We start from the raw sequence: 14668 nt of genomic DNA on the forward strand, positions 1-14668 counted from the left end.
TAGAGACCCCGGATCAGCTGATGAAATAATAATACAATAAAAAGAAGTTAGTTCTGCACACACAACCACAGCGCGAGTGACGTCATGTTGGCAAAAGGTCAAAGCTCACCCTTCTTTTGCCTTTCCAGTGTTTTTATTGCACTGTATTCTAAAACATGAAAAATGGAATCAAAGTTTAAAAAACGCCCCCCCACAAACGATATCAGTTGCACCTTAATCCCTGGCGCTGTATAGAAAGGATCGGTTTAAACAGCAGCGCTGGCAGGAAGCTCGAATGTGAAATCAAAGCACTCAAACTAATTAACGGAATAGAAAATGGTGATCCATCAAACGCTGTAGTCAGGGCCCCTAAAGCAGGAGGACCATCATATGTCTGCTGTCAATCTGACCCCCAAAAAACCCAATAACATCCACGACAAGCAGCTGCTGGCCTTCCATTGATGGCACACTGCACCTTGGACACGTTTCTGAGGGGCTTTGTCGCTGTGTGAGACTTTTATCAGAGGGACCCAGTTCACCTGAACCCGCGTGCACCCCCTCGGGTCTTCGCCCCCTCTCTCGGACTCAGCGTCCTGCGCGGCGCTTGACCTTTGCCCCTTTCACTGAGACGAGCGACCAATCGGGCGCTGAGGCCATTTGCTTTGAGCAGAACGCAAAGACGAAATAAAGATCCGCAGTTAAGGCGAAAGACGTGTAATCACAGGAGTGGATGGTTTGCCTTCTGGAGGAGGAGAGCGTGGTCCGTCCATCCATCCATCCATCCGTCCATCCGTCCATCCATCCGTCCATCCGTCCGTCCATCCATCTATCCGTCCATCCATCCGTCCGTCCACCCGTCCATCCATCCATCCGTCCATCCATCCATCCACCCGTCCACCCGTCCATCCATCCATCCGTCCGTCCGTCCATCCATCCATCCATCCGTCCGTCCATCCGTCCATCCATCCATCCATCCGTCCGTCCGTCTATCCATCCATCCATCCATCCATCCATCCATCGCTCCAGCCAGCCAATCCACCCGATTGCTGACACTCAGCGGTACTGTGTTGCCATGCGAATAAGAGGCTGCGTTTCCCTGGCAACTATTCTTCAAAGGCCTGCACCTCTCCCCCCCCCCCCCCCCCCCCCTCCCCGTCTGCACGCTCTCTCTGGATGAGATTCGATGATGCAACGACAGCAGCGGCGGTGTCAATAGTTGCGCCAGTCCGCAGATAAGACGCCACCGGAGCGGTCTGGAGAGCCTCGCGATGACCGAGATAAGCCCGATGAGCTCGATCCGTCCATCAAAACGTGAAAGCGAGAGAGAGAAAGAAACAGCTGCTGGGTTCTTCTAGAATCCATAAGTGCTTCAGTGGGGTTTAGGAAACGTTATGGTGGAAATTGCATCAGTGACATCGTGGGACGCCAAAAGAAAGCAGGTCATTTGTAATAAATACAATGACTGCAAAAAAAAGTTTTTAAAAAGCTTTCTGTGCATGGTGTGGAATTTCTTTGCTGATTTCCTGTTGTCTCCGTCCACCCGTCCGTCTCTCTGTCAGGTGGTGGGTGCTGATGCTGTAACCACCGCGAGGAGCCCGATTGATGCAGTGAAGTGTTCCAGCGGGACAAAACACAAGCGAAGGTAGGAACGGACAAAACGCCGTGAGGAGGAGGAGGAGGAGGAGGAGGAGAAGGAGTCGGGGACGGACGGGAAAGGGTGGTTAGAGAGGGAAGGTGAGAGGTTTAGTTCAGTTTGATTGACAGGTCAGCGCGTGACAGAAAGAGCGATTCACAGCGGTTTGGATCAGAAGGTCGCTGGGTTAACGGCGGGTGGCGTTTCCGTGTCTTTCGGTGAATCCACACTGGCGAGGCCCCCCCCCCCACCCCGGGGGCCCCCAAAAACAGAGGGCCGGGAGGCCCCTGACGCCTCTGGCTTCCTGTCTGGAGCAGGTTTGTGGTTCTCTTGGCCCGGACTGCAGGATGAGAGCAGCGTGCCGGTTGCATAAGACGAGCACGTCGCTCCACTTTCACACAACCTCGTGGGCACCAAAGTCACCTTCTCAATCCACCTGTGATACATGCAGGAGAAGAATGATAGAACATGGGTTGTGTTTAAGAGGAAAGGTGTGTTTGGGCGCTCGGGGGGGGGGGCGGGGCCCCGGTGAGGCTGGTTGCCGGCGGTGACGTGGACGTGGCGTGACAGGACAAGCTGCCGGGTGGTGAAATGGAGAAGTGGGGCTGGAGAGGAGAGCTGGAGGGGAAGTTTTTGAGGAACCCATTCTGAGTCAGAGGCGAAAAGAGAGTTTTCCTTTTTTTTTTCGCGTGTTGAAAAGATGCCGACGCACGAGGACAATAAAGCCAGAAGGGGGGGGGGGGGGAGAAGGGGGAGGGGGAGTGCGAATAACACGTCTTATTCTCTTAAAACTAACAACTTGACTCAGAAGAGCATCTCCATCTACAAACAGCCTGAAACAAAAGGAGCAGCATCTCCACCAACCACACGGAGGGAGGAACCCGCAGGCCTTTAAATAGACGGCTGGGGAAAAAAAAAGAGAAAAAAAGAAGAAGAGAGAAGTGTGAAGTGGACGGAGATGCACAGAGGAAGAGACGGAGCGCAGAAGGTCGCCTCGGCCTCCACGAAGAGCAGAGCGGCGCCGAACCCACCCCGGGATCCAATAGCGGCGAGCAGGCGGCGGACAGGAAGTCAAAGGGGACATCACATCACAGGGGGGGGGGACAGAGGGTAAGGAGAGAGGGGGGGGGGGTTCGTGAATTCTTGCGTTCGGGCAGATCGTCGCGAGCTGGATGCTGTTCGGCTCTTCTTCTTCTTTTTTCTTTTTTTGTTCAATGTTCTGCTGAGACGTGCAGAAGATATCACCAGGCCAACCGTATCCTGGCAACCGTCGGCCTCCGAGCGCTGTTCTCAGGATGGACCACACGCTGCTCCAGACTCATGTGTGTGTGTGTGTGTGTGTGGGTGTGTGTACGTTAGTGTGTAATAGCGGTTTAAACTGTAACACACAAACACACACACACACACACACTCACTTGTCAGAGAGCTTTCATTTCTTTGTGGATCCGATTTGAATCTCAGTCAGATTTTTCTTTGCAATCACCTCGTCGGCCCACAGATCGGTTATTAAATATTCGTAGTTCAGCGTGCATCACGGAGCAGGTGGGTTTCACACAAAACGATAGATTATAATATATATATAGATATATAGATAACCGTTAATAAAATGAATAAATAAATAAATGTCTGAGGATGTAGCTCCGTGGGGGATTCAGCAGAGGAAGTGAAACTTGGCAGCTTTTATGAGCAGCGTTTATGACCAAGAAGGAGAGGGGGGGAATTAAGGGGGCTTTCACCCTCACACAGCTGAGAGTCGCTTTGGAATATTGGATTCCACTCGAATTTTGTGTTCTTTTTGTACATTTTTGACACGTGTGGCCTTCAAATCCTCTTCCACTTTGATCCCTTAACAAATGCATTCTTCTCAAATGTCCTCCCTGAATAGAGTGAGTCTGTAATTCCACATCATCATCATCATCACATGTATATTCAGCATCTCTACTGTAAGATGTTCACAAGGGTGATGTTTACGAGTAAGTTCAGTTTTTAAAAACATGAAATCTATTTAATACAGCCACAATAGATCAAACACAATGAAATACATAAACTAGAACATGGTTTACACTGAACTGTGGGTTTTGTGGTCAGATACCTAACGTCCTGTTTTGAATAAAGATTCCAGGAGAACAATAAGCATCTCATGTGGGGGTCCTCTCCTGGTTCAGGAGGTAGTTAAAGAAATTCGATCAGATTCCTGGTTTTCTTTTGACACGCTTGTGATTCAAGAACGTTGAGAAGATCCACTTAATATTCAGTGGCAGTGAAAATGTATTCAGAGGGATTCCATTAATGATGATATAAATCATGACACACAGCGCTCCATTACCTGTCAAAACGCGCTGCTTTTCAATTTTTTTTAAATGCCAGCTCTGGCCTTTTATTCTGTATCACATCAAAATCTAATTTGGTGCCACCCGCCCCCAATTTGGAAACAACATCTGGCTCCACAGTGTGAGTTTTCGCTGTCTGGACTCTGGAGCTGGAGAGCAGGGCACAATCGCCCCCCCCCCCCCCCCCCCCCCGTCATGTGTCGCCTCATCTCGATCCCGCACACGATCAGACGAGCGCGTCTTCCCGTGTCTCCCGCCCGGCTGACCCCAGGCGTGATCCAATAAAGCTCGCATCACTGCTTTCATGGAGTCCTGGCATCTGGCGCTTTGGGGCACGAGGTATGAAGAGCTCGTCATGAAGTATCCGGAGGCTGCTGCTCTTGAAGAGCATTAGGAGAAAGGAGTCTGCACAGAGAAGGCTTTTATTAAGTTACTGTAGTGTAACCGGATTAAAACCCACTGCTCAGCTCTAGTGACTCCAGATGAGTCAGCTTAATGATTCACTACTGGACCCCCCCCCCCCCCCCTCTAAACAAATACAGCCATGTATAGGATGATCAGTGTCATTTGTGACTGGAATGCGTGACTGAGGAAGAAGGGATAAAAAGTGTAGATGGGTCACAAGCTGTGCTTTCTCTATGCATTTTATTATGAGCTGTGGTGCGGGTTGCCAGGTCCTGTGTGCTCTATGCATTTTATTATGAGCTGTGGTGCGGGTTGCCAGGTCCTGCGTACTCTATTTTATTATGAGCTGTGGTGCGGGTTGCCAGGTCCTGCGTACTCTATTTTGTTATTAGCTGTGGTGCGGGTTGCCAGGTCCTGTGTGCTCTATGCATTTTGTTATGAGCTGTGGTGCGGGTTGCCAGGTCCTGTGTACTCTATGCATTTTATTATGAGCTGTGGTGCTGGTTGCCAGGTTCTGCATACTCTATGCATTTTATTATGAGCTGTGGTGCGGGTTGCCAGGTCCTGCGTACTCTATGCATTTTATTTTGAACTGTGGTGCGGGTTGCCAGGTCCTGCGTACTCTATGCATTTTGTTGTTTCCTCCCGTCCAGGTTGCCAGCCATGGGGAACCTCATTAAGGTCCTTGGCAAGGATTTAGAAAACTGTCCACATTTTTTCCTGGACTTTGAAAGTAAGTGAGCGCCGGGGCTGTGTGCACGTGTCTGTGTGCTTGAAATGTGCGTGCACGTGTGTGCAGCAGAGGTGTGCAGTGGGTGGTAGTCGGGTGGGGTCACGGGAGGTGTATTTGGATGTGAGCCGCTGAGTTGTTGGTGGTGTGATGGAGTGTTGTTGTGGGTGTAGTTTGTCATTATCAGACGCTCTCTAGTCCCACTCTCTGTTCTTTGTTCTTATACTGTCCTCAAATAAAAAAGGGTTATATTTATTATACATTTTATCCAGATTTGAACTCCTAACTACTCTTACAATTTCACAGGATTAGATTTATGTCAATATTATGCAACAAAATCTCTCACAAATTGAAAAAAAGTAAATAGTGACATTTTCTGTGACACATTTATTTATTAATGCATTTAAAACATGCTTATAGTGTGTTATTATCCGCCTATAGCAGTTTATCATCAGAGCATGTTTTTATGTAATGATTTTTTATATAATGATTTATAATGATTGAAAAAGTAATAAAAATTAAGGTAAAGCGTCATAATATTTGCTTTGACTAAATAAATGCAACAGCAGCCCAAAACAGATTAGTAAGTAAACAACAGCTTGAATGAACTTGTATAGTTATTCTTTTTATTCAGTCATTTTTATTCACAGGATGATTTTCTCAATCAAAGAAATGTCATCCCAAATACTAAGATACGTGTCATTAAATGAGGAAGAACATTGAAAGCTCCTCTCCTCCACGTCCCACCCACCCGGGGACCTCCATCTTCACCCAATCAACGGCCTTTAGCCATGATCCATAATCAATACAAAGGAGTGGGATTAAAGAAGCTCTGTGTCCACGTTGCCATGCTTCACCCGGGACATACTTCCACCACGCCATTCCACCGCCCCCCCCCCCCCCCCTCCCCCTCTCATCCAGTCCCTCCACCCGACACCTCCACCTCTCACACACACACACACACACACACACACACCCACGCACACACATACACGCGCACAACCCCGTCCCCCCGTCCCCTCATCACCCACAGACTTGTCCCCTCTCTCTGTTCCAGGGGGCTCATGGGAAACCTCCTGAAAGTGCTGGCTTGTGCCGAACTTGAGCATGGCCCGATAGTTTTCCTTGACTTTGAACGTGAGACCATCCGCTTCTTATTTTTTTTTAATTTATTTTTTGAGTTATCCCTTTGTCTTCGTTGCCTTCGCTTTCTTTTCCTCATTCCGTGGACCTTACCCCCCCCCCCCCCGTTCTCCCTCCTCAGCTCCTCTTCTCCTCGCACGATTGTTCAGTCTTTTGGTTTCTGCTCCCAGGACCGGCGTTCAGTGGAGAAAGGCTGTTCTCGGCTTCACGCCCTTATCCACAGGCCCCAAACAGAACCAGTGCTCTGGTACCGGGTCTAGAAGGAGGTGGATGCCGGTCCTGTGCGGGCTCCTCGTTGCTCGGGGGATGACGATGGCTCAACAAAAAAAAAAAAAAAAAGCCCCATCTTCATCCCTTCATCTCCTCGTCTCCTATTGTGCGAGCGGTTGTGTGTCTGTGCCGCCTGTGTGCGAGTGTCTTAAGTGTAGTGAGTGAGAGGGAGACCGATGAGGGGAAAGAGGTTGTTAAAAGGAATGAAACCGCCTCCATCTTCCCGCCTTTTCTCAATTTTCCTTTAGTCAGTGAATTCTAAACTTTGTGGTAAAAACCAAAAACATCTGAGCATTTAATCTTGACTATTGACACATAGACCAGAACATTTCATAGTTTAAAATAAACAGAGTCTGCACCCATGTAAGCAGCTCTGTGAGGCTTTTGACTATTAGGCTTAACGCTAACATGCTAACGCGCACACAAGCGGCTACGTATACATGCACCAAATATTTGGGTTATTGCCCTTATTCCAAAAAGGTGTTCCTGTAAACGTATGTGTGGCAGACATGCGGTAATAATGTTCACCATCTTAGTTTAGCACGTTAGCAGCCTTGCTAACTAGCACACAGACGGAGATGTTTCGCAGTGTACCGCAATGTTTTCTCCTCCTCCTCTTTCCCCCCCTAACAGCTGGTTTCCTCCTCTTCCTCTTCCTCTTCCTCCTCCTCTTCCTCCTCCTCCTTAACGACTGGAAGTCAGAGTGGGAGAGCTCACCGCTGGCCAGAGACGTCAGCTGTCAAACGGGATGAATCTCCCCTTCATTTATTATGCCTGTGACTCACTGCACTTCTAAAGCAAGTGGAGCGAGTCAGGCTCAGGGATGGCAGCTTTCGACAAGTGCCCCCCCCCCCCCCCACCCCTCATCCCCCCCCCTCCTCAACAAACCCGGTGCCATCTGTGAGCTCTCCTCAACCCAGAGACACTGTCAACTCTGTCCCACAGCCCGATGTTGGGTTTAAACTACATTCTGACATTTTATTAGACTAATTATGGCCAAATGCTGATTATAATCCGATGCTAAGACCTTTTGAATTAAACATTTGGGTAACTTCAATGTTTCTTTGAAGCTACAGACAGGAGTAACTTAGCTTAGCTTAGCTTAGCATAGCTTAGCTTGGACTGAAAACTGGATGGTTTTGTTTAATCCTTCCACCCTTACACGGAATAACCTCGCATTTCTGAATCCTGGCGGCCCGAACCGCTCTGGTGAGCGCGCCGGACGGCAAATAAACGCCCTGGTGACAGAGGAGAAGAACAAATAATTGGGGCCACCGCGTGCAGAGAGCGGGCTCCCTCGCTTCATACCTGAGTCACACATTTACAAAAAGCAAACACAGCGATGACTCTAGAGAGCCCACATCCTAAAAAAACGCACGCCACGCAAAGCAGAAGTGTGACAGCCCAGAGGTCGCCCCCCCACCCCCCGCTGCTGGTTTTGAAATGAACATTCTGCTCTCAAGGTACAACAGAGGAGAAAATAGAGAGGGGAAAATGTTACGTTAATCTAAGTGTAAATGTGGATTTCACATCCAAATAGCTCCCCAAGGAGAAACCCCACCTGTGGGCTTCTGGTCCTTAAGTATCCACACTGTGCTCAAACCTCACTGTGGGACAGAGCGCGGCTCGCAGGTCTCTGGTTAGAACTCCATGGCGGGTAAATTGGATTTTTCATTTACTTTAGACGGCTGCATTTTGTCCATCTTTACAAACTCCTCAAACCTCGCTGACCTTCTCTCCCCTTCTTCTCGCTTTCCCGCCCGGCCCATCTTTCCAACTCCGTCACACTTCCCTCTTCACCCCACTTCCCCTTCCCCTTCCCATCCCCTTCCTTCCCTTCCTCCCAGATGCTCAACCCACGGAGGCGGAGACCGCCGTGTGGAACCAGGTCAGCGCCGTGCTGGAGGAGGCTCACGGGATCCTGGCCGAGCTGCAGTCGTATAACGGCGCGGGACAGGAGATCCGAGAAGTGAGCGCCGGGGGGGGGGCCTCGGGTTGACTCACGTGGTGCGGTGCTCCCATGCAGCACCGCACCAGGCGCCAAACGCGTGAAAGTGTTCCTTCAGAACAAACGTTTCATGCAATATGCTCCGATAACGAGACGCGTTCGTGAAGCGCTTCCTAACCTGGAGGCCTTTTGTTTTATGAATGATGAAATAATAAATGTCAAATCACGCACCAGACAAGAAAGAATGAACCAAATTAAAGAAATTCCCAATAACCACCTTGTTATTAGTGTTGTTATCAGTGGTGCAGTATTCTGGGAGGAAAATGGTTGTGTGTGAACGTAATTCTTATGAGGACCGTTGCAGCCCGCTGACATCTTCCTTCATTACCAAAAACATCCAGGGAGTAAATCCCTGAATCCGACACGCTGCTGCTGCTAAATGTGTATTAATCCCTAACTGTAAATAGTCCTCCAAAAATGCTGTTTTCACTCCTGTTGCAGAGAAATGTCGCTAAAACCTCAGTGAGTGTGCCTTTAAAGGTGGAGGTATATTCATGTGTGATGGAAGTGAGTCAAGAGTTAGTAATCAAACTAATGTGAAATAACAGAGCGATATGTGCCATGTGAATAAAACTAAACTATTTGAGGGTAAATTTCCATTTGATACAAAGTCAATTACCGACTGAGCTGAAAATCCCCTCAAGACGGACGTAGCATCGAAGCTAAAGACGTTTTGCTGAAGTGAAATGTTACTTCAAGGAACAGAGGGCAGCTTTTTGGTTTTCAGAGAGTTGAATCCGTGCATCTTCCCCGCAGGCCATCCAGAACCCAGGGGACCTCGCTCTGCAGGAGAAGGCCTGGAACGCGGTCTGCCCCCTGGTGGCCAAGCTGAAGCGCTTCTACGAGTTCTCCCTCCGACTGGGTGAGCAGCACCGCCCAGTCCACAGATGACTGGGAACACTGGCTGTTGCTTTTGTGGCCGTCTCTCATTGTTACTCACGTGGAGACGTTCATCATCGCATGGGACGGGGACCAACTGTGGAGCTCTGGAGAAGAGCGTGGAATAACCCCCCCCCCCCCCTACAGAGCAAGGGTTATCTAAAGATACATCTGTAGTAGTAATGGTGACATATGGATATGAGGTGTGTTCTCTGCTGAAAACAGGGAATCGATTAGTATGATTTTGTGTGGTGAAAAATGTCTGAGATGTATGGAATAGTGTTTGTTTCCGTTTCCATATCCATCAAAGGGGGGGGGGGGGCTCATCCTGTGCTGTCAGTGCTGATGAGGTTTTACATGCCATTTTAGTCTGGGAGAATTCCTTAACACACACACACACACACACACACCAATGTCCCCCTTAACCATCTCTGCAGCATCCTGACATAGCAGCCAGGCAGCCGTTGCTACGGAAACAGTGGTACATGGTGGTCCAGCACAAAGAGAGAGAGAGAGAGAGAGATCTGGCTCCCGCCTCTGCTCTGCCTTCCAATAATATTACTTCGATCTCGGGGACATTGTGTACTCAGTTTTACTGGCGAAGGAGGGAAGACCAATAATTAATGATAATGTATCCGCACCCATGAGTAATGGTCCAACAGATCTCCCGTCGCCCTCCCACTAGAGAGAAAGCGATCAAATATTAACGCGTTGGGGAGTTGTTTATTTGACCCAAAGGGGGGATAACGAGGAGGTCTCATGCACGGCAAACAAACAGCTGCAGGGTCCCTCCATCCAAACTGTCAGCTCGTGTGCCCTCAGGAATCAGCGGCTGGGGAGCGTCTGCTCCGCGCTAACAGCAGGGGGGCGACTGGGTTTCAGATGAAACACTCCATCGCTGTATTTATAGAAGGCCCTTGTGCATTTTTAATGCGAAGGAAGGCATGGGGCCTCGGGAGGGGGGGAGGGGGGATTGCTTGCTACCACACATAGCCAGCCCCCTGCCTTCCAGGTCCAGATCTGGTGGTGTCCGATTTGTCAGAGGCAGCAGAGCAGAGAAAGGTTCAGTTGCACATGTGACACACGGGGAAGGGGGGGGGGTGGTCACGAATACGGCAGCAGCCTCTCTGTGGAACATCATCCGAACAATTCAGTTTCTCTCCTGGGGGGGGGGGGGGGATTCTTGATGCAAAAAATGAGCCGCTGAACTGCAGAACCTCTCGAATCTCTGCTTTGGCTACGTTAGCACACGTTAGCACACGTTAGCTCCGTAATCTGAACAAACTGGTAATATGCAGGGAAAGCAACATTCTGCATCAATATTTACAATTTTGGGAGTAAAATGCTAAAGGAGTAGAACCGGGGTGATTGGGAGTAGAACCGAGGCCAACATTTAGTCCTTTGAAATAAATGCTGAGGGGCTGTCTGAGGACCCGAGCCCCATCCCCAGAAGGGGATCCTAAAGGTCTGTCACACCTACAAGCGCACCGGTTACCATCTCCAACGGCCCAGCGGCGCCTGGAGGCGGTGACAGGCGGGTAAAAGCCGGCGCGTTGGTGTCGTCTGGTGTCTGACGCCCCCGAGTGTGTCCGCAGAGAACGCCCTGCGCAGCCTGCTGGAGGCGCTCACCAGCCCGCCGTACGCGCCCATGCAGCACCTGGAGAGAGAGCAGGCCCTGGCCAAGCAGTTCGCCGAGATCCTCCACTTCACCCTCAGCTTCGATGAGCTCAAGGTAACGAGGCGGTGGGCAGGGGGGGGGGGGGGGGCCTTGTGCCGGCCCTCAGAGACAGATCCAGAGCATGAATCTCTCTCTCTTTCTCTCCCAGATGACCAATCCAGCCATTCAGAACGACTTCAGCTACTACAGGAGGACTATAAGCAGGAACAGGCTGAACAACCAGCAGGTGAGGACCAGGAGACACCAGGCTGTCCTTTTGACTTGCTTTTCGGCCCCTCTTCTCCCCCCCCCCTTCCTCCAACAACACCCTGATGATTCACGTCCGTGCACACAGCTGGAAGCGGAGAACGAGGTCAACAACGAGATGGCCAATCGGATGTCTCTGTTCTACGCCGAGGCGACGCCGATGCTGAAGACTCTGAGTAACGCCACCACCAAGTTTGTTTCAGAGGTACAATTGCAAGTACAAGCAAAAAACCCACCATTTTTCATGCATGGTGGGCTCTCCTTGCATCAATAACACGTCTTCTTTCAGAAGGACAACACCCAAACTACACATTAGGGTGCAGCATTGTGTTTTATACCCGGCCCCTATCAGTAGGGCTCATTGGAGGCTACACTCGAGGCAGAACATTCCCCCCCCCCTCTTTTTGCTAGATCTCAAGCTCACGTCGTTGTTATTGGTCTCCAGATGTGCTTAGTCCCCCCCCTGGTGGCGTTTTGTTCCATCAGTTCAATCACACATTTGTTAGCGAGGGAACGTCTCGTCCATCTCGTTTCGAAAGGCCTTCAAGCCAACGTTGTCTTTATGCAGAGAGGCCTTGTTTTCTGAACTGCCCCCCCCCTTACTCCCGTCCCCCCCGTCCTCCAGAACAAGACCTTGCCCATCGAGGACACCACGGACTGTCTGAGCACTATGGCCTGCGTGTGCCGCGTCATGCTGGAGACTCCGTGAGTACTTCCCTCGCTTCCTCTCGCCTCCTTACCTGGATCTCACCCTTTCATCGGAGTCAGAGAGTCTTTCACGCTGCGTTTAAATGTCTTAATGTGTCGCCTCTTCTCTCTCCCCCCCCCCCCCCCCCCCCCCCCGGGCCACGTCGCAGGGAGTACCGCTGCCGCTTCACCAACACGGACACCATGCTGTTCTGCATGAGGGTGATGGTGGGAGTCATCATCCTCTACGACCACGTTCACCCCGTGGGGGCCTTTGCCAAGACCTCCAAAATCGACGTGAGTGCTCCGGCGGTAACGCTCGAGGCGTCTTCTTCTCCCCAAACGTGGCGTCCGAGGCCCCGTCGGCATTCAGAGCCACGGTCGGGTTCGTTCCTGCACCCCATGAGGTCGTTGGGATAATTAACTGGGCATCGTAAAAAAGGAGTGTCCTTGGGACACACACACACACAGACACACACACATTTCTTTCTAATAATACATTGGCACGTTCTGCCTGCAACATTAACAGTTGCTTTGTCAGATGTTAAATACAGAAAAGTAATGAAAACATCCTTCTTCTTGTAAACATCTGGGTATCTGGGGGCTTCTTTCAGGAAGGGAAGTTAAGGAGATTCACATCAGTGTGTACGGACAGTATGAGAAATTCTCATTAAAGCATGTTAACATGTTCAGTAAAAACACCTAAATACAGGTAGGAAGCTGAAAATGAGTTTGTTCCCTCATCAAATATTATTTTGTTCAAAAAAACAAATTACCAGAAAATCCCCTGTGAAGACAAATCGACTTTATTTCAGTGATATAAACGTGTGTTTTTTGAGACGTGTTTGAGCCGCAGGACGAGGCCGCTGACCTCTGACCCGCTGCGTTGTCTTTGCTCCGGACAGATGAAGGGCTGCATCAAGGTGCTGAAAGAGCAGCCGTCCAACAGTGTGGAGGGACTCCTGAACGCACTGAGGTGTGTGTGTGTGTGTGTGTGTGTGTGTGTGCGCGACAGGAACGTCCTCCTTTTTACAACACGTCTCTCTTCTTCAGGTACACGACGCGGCATCTGAATGACGACAGCACCTCCAAACAGATCAGGGCCCTGCTGCAATGAGAAGGGCCCCCCCGAGGAGGGAGGAGAGAAGGAGTGTGCACTTGAAGGAGGCGGAAAAAGGAGACGAGGAGGAGGAGGAGTGGCCAATAAACACGTTTGTTTACAACGAACAAAGGAAATCATCTCCGGGCTTAAACCTGATGAGAAGAAGAGGGAAAACTATTATATATATTGTCAGCTGTCCATCATTCTGTCTCTCATTTTGTAAAGTAAGAAAAGAGAAGAAGAAAAAAAAGCCAGAAAATAAAGTATAGATATATATTAAAAACAAGTGAAACACATGCAGCAGATGAAAAAGAAGTAGAATTAAAGATGAAGCTATATTGCAAAAATATAAGGTCAGAACCGAAGCAAGCTGAAAATGTAAAAAAAAAGAAAAGGGTTCACTCCCCAGCTGTAGAAGTATTTTTGCACACAAACAACTTCATCTCCGCCGCCCCCCCCCCCCCCCCTCAGGCCCCGCACCCGCTCAGGAGGCTTTTAGGCGTTTCAGGTCGTCTCCGTCAGCTGCACTGATCTCCACCTTCAGGGGATCCATGAAGCAATGTGATGGAGGCCCTCCGGAGATCTGCTTCGCTTTCTGCATCGGTGCAGCTGAAGGAAAGGAGGCGAGGAGACGAGACGTCTGCTTTTTCTTTTCTTTTCTTTTTTTGTGGGATGCCTCCGTTATTCTCCCTGATGTCCCACCACTCTCAACCCTACCCCTCACCCACCCACCCATCCATCCTCGGGACATGTGGCTTTTTGCTCGGCACAAAGTAAACAAAGGTTTGCTCCAACGTCGCGTCCCATGAAGCTCAACCAAGCATCATGTGATTAGTCCGGCTTTAACTTGAACAATGCCGCTCTCTCTCTCTCTCTCTCTCTCTCTTTCGATCTTTATCTCATGGTGCTGATGTGGTCCAGATATCGCAGCTCTAAGCTTGTAAGATATCGGTCGCTTCCTCCCTTTTTGGCTCTGCACGAACAGAGAAGAGCTTTGAGCTCCTCACGTTGGTGCTCAAAAAGGGACGAATCGGACGTGGAAAACAGCAAAAGCCTTCTAGGAAACCACGGCACACTTACTTCTTCACCCAGTGCCAAAAGCTGATTGTTTTTTTTTGTTTTTTTTCGCTTTTCCTCCACCATGAAGCCAAGTTTGAGGATGAGGAGGGGCAGGAGAGGGGGGGGGGGGGGGAACCATCAGCCATCATTACCGTCAGATTTGCATTTTCAAAAGGGAGATCTCGGAGCGCTCCGGTGTAAATATGTGTGAGGCTTTTCTCAACGGGCATCCGTGTGGCCGCCTTAGGGTCCTCCAGGGATAAAACAGAGCATACGCGGGATAAGAGTTCTTTCTTTTAGTACCAGGTTGTCAGTGGGAAATAAAAATCTAAAAAAAAGAAAAAATCAATCGGAGAAAGAAGTGCTGTACTTTGGATGTCTATAGCCCTTAGTCTAATTTCATTTGATCTTATAATATATTTTCAATACAGGGGTATGTGAACAAGCATAGTCTGTATAAATATATAGATGGCATGTTGTAAAAGTTCTGACAGAAATGTGTAAATAAGGTGTTTTTAT

The 14668-nt window shown here is 49.6% G+C and overlaps 1 protein-coding gene across 3 annotated transcripts in view; it reads left to right on the forward strand.

Moving 5' to 3' along the window:
- The window catches only part of fam49al (family with sequence similarity 49 member A, like), a 15614-nt gene extending 1822 nt beyond the window's left edge, over positions 1-13792 (forward strand). The window contains exons 1-12 of one of the 3 annotated variants that reach the window (XM_062558415.1): positions 1214-1418; positions 1539-1621; positions 5001-5080; positions 8338-8459; positions 9255-9360; positions 10973-11109; positions 11204-11281; positions 11390-11506; positions 11927-12006; positions 12159-12285; positions 12894-12964; positions 13042-13792. In XM_062558415.1, the coding sequence (XP_062414399.1) occupies positions 1371-1418; positions 1539-1621; positions 5001-5080; positions 8338-8459; positions 9255-9360; positions 10973-11109; positions 11204-11281; positions 11390-11506; positions 11927-12006; positions 12159-12285; positions 12894-12964; positions 13042-13105 (1113 nt within the window). In that variant the 5' untranslated portion in view covers positions 1214-1370 and the 3' untranslated portion in view covers positions 13106-13792. Of the gene's footprint in view, positions 1-1213; positions 1419-1538; positions 1622-5000; positions 5081-6080; positions 6215-8337; positions 8460-9254; positions 9361-10972; positions 11110-11203; positions 11282-11389; positions 11507-11926; positions 12007-12158; positions 12286-12893; positions 12965-13041 lie in introns of those variants that run through there. The other 2 variants (XM_037474721.2, XM_037474718.2) reach the window with 2 other exon arrangements.
- The last annotated feature ends 876 nt before the right edge of the window (positions 13793-14668 follow it).

The sequence above is a fragment of the Pungitius pungitius genome, chromosome 17, assembly GCF_949316345.1.
Source record: "Pungitius pungitius chromosome 17, fPunPun2.1, whole genome shotgun sequence".
Taxonomy (NCBI): domain Eukaryota; kingdom Metazoa; phylum Chordata; class Actinopteri; order Perciformes; family Gasterosteidae; genus Pungitius; species Pungitius pungitius.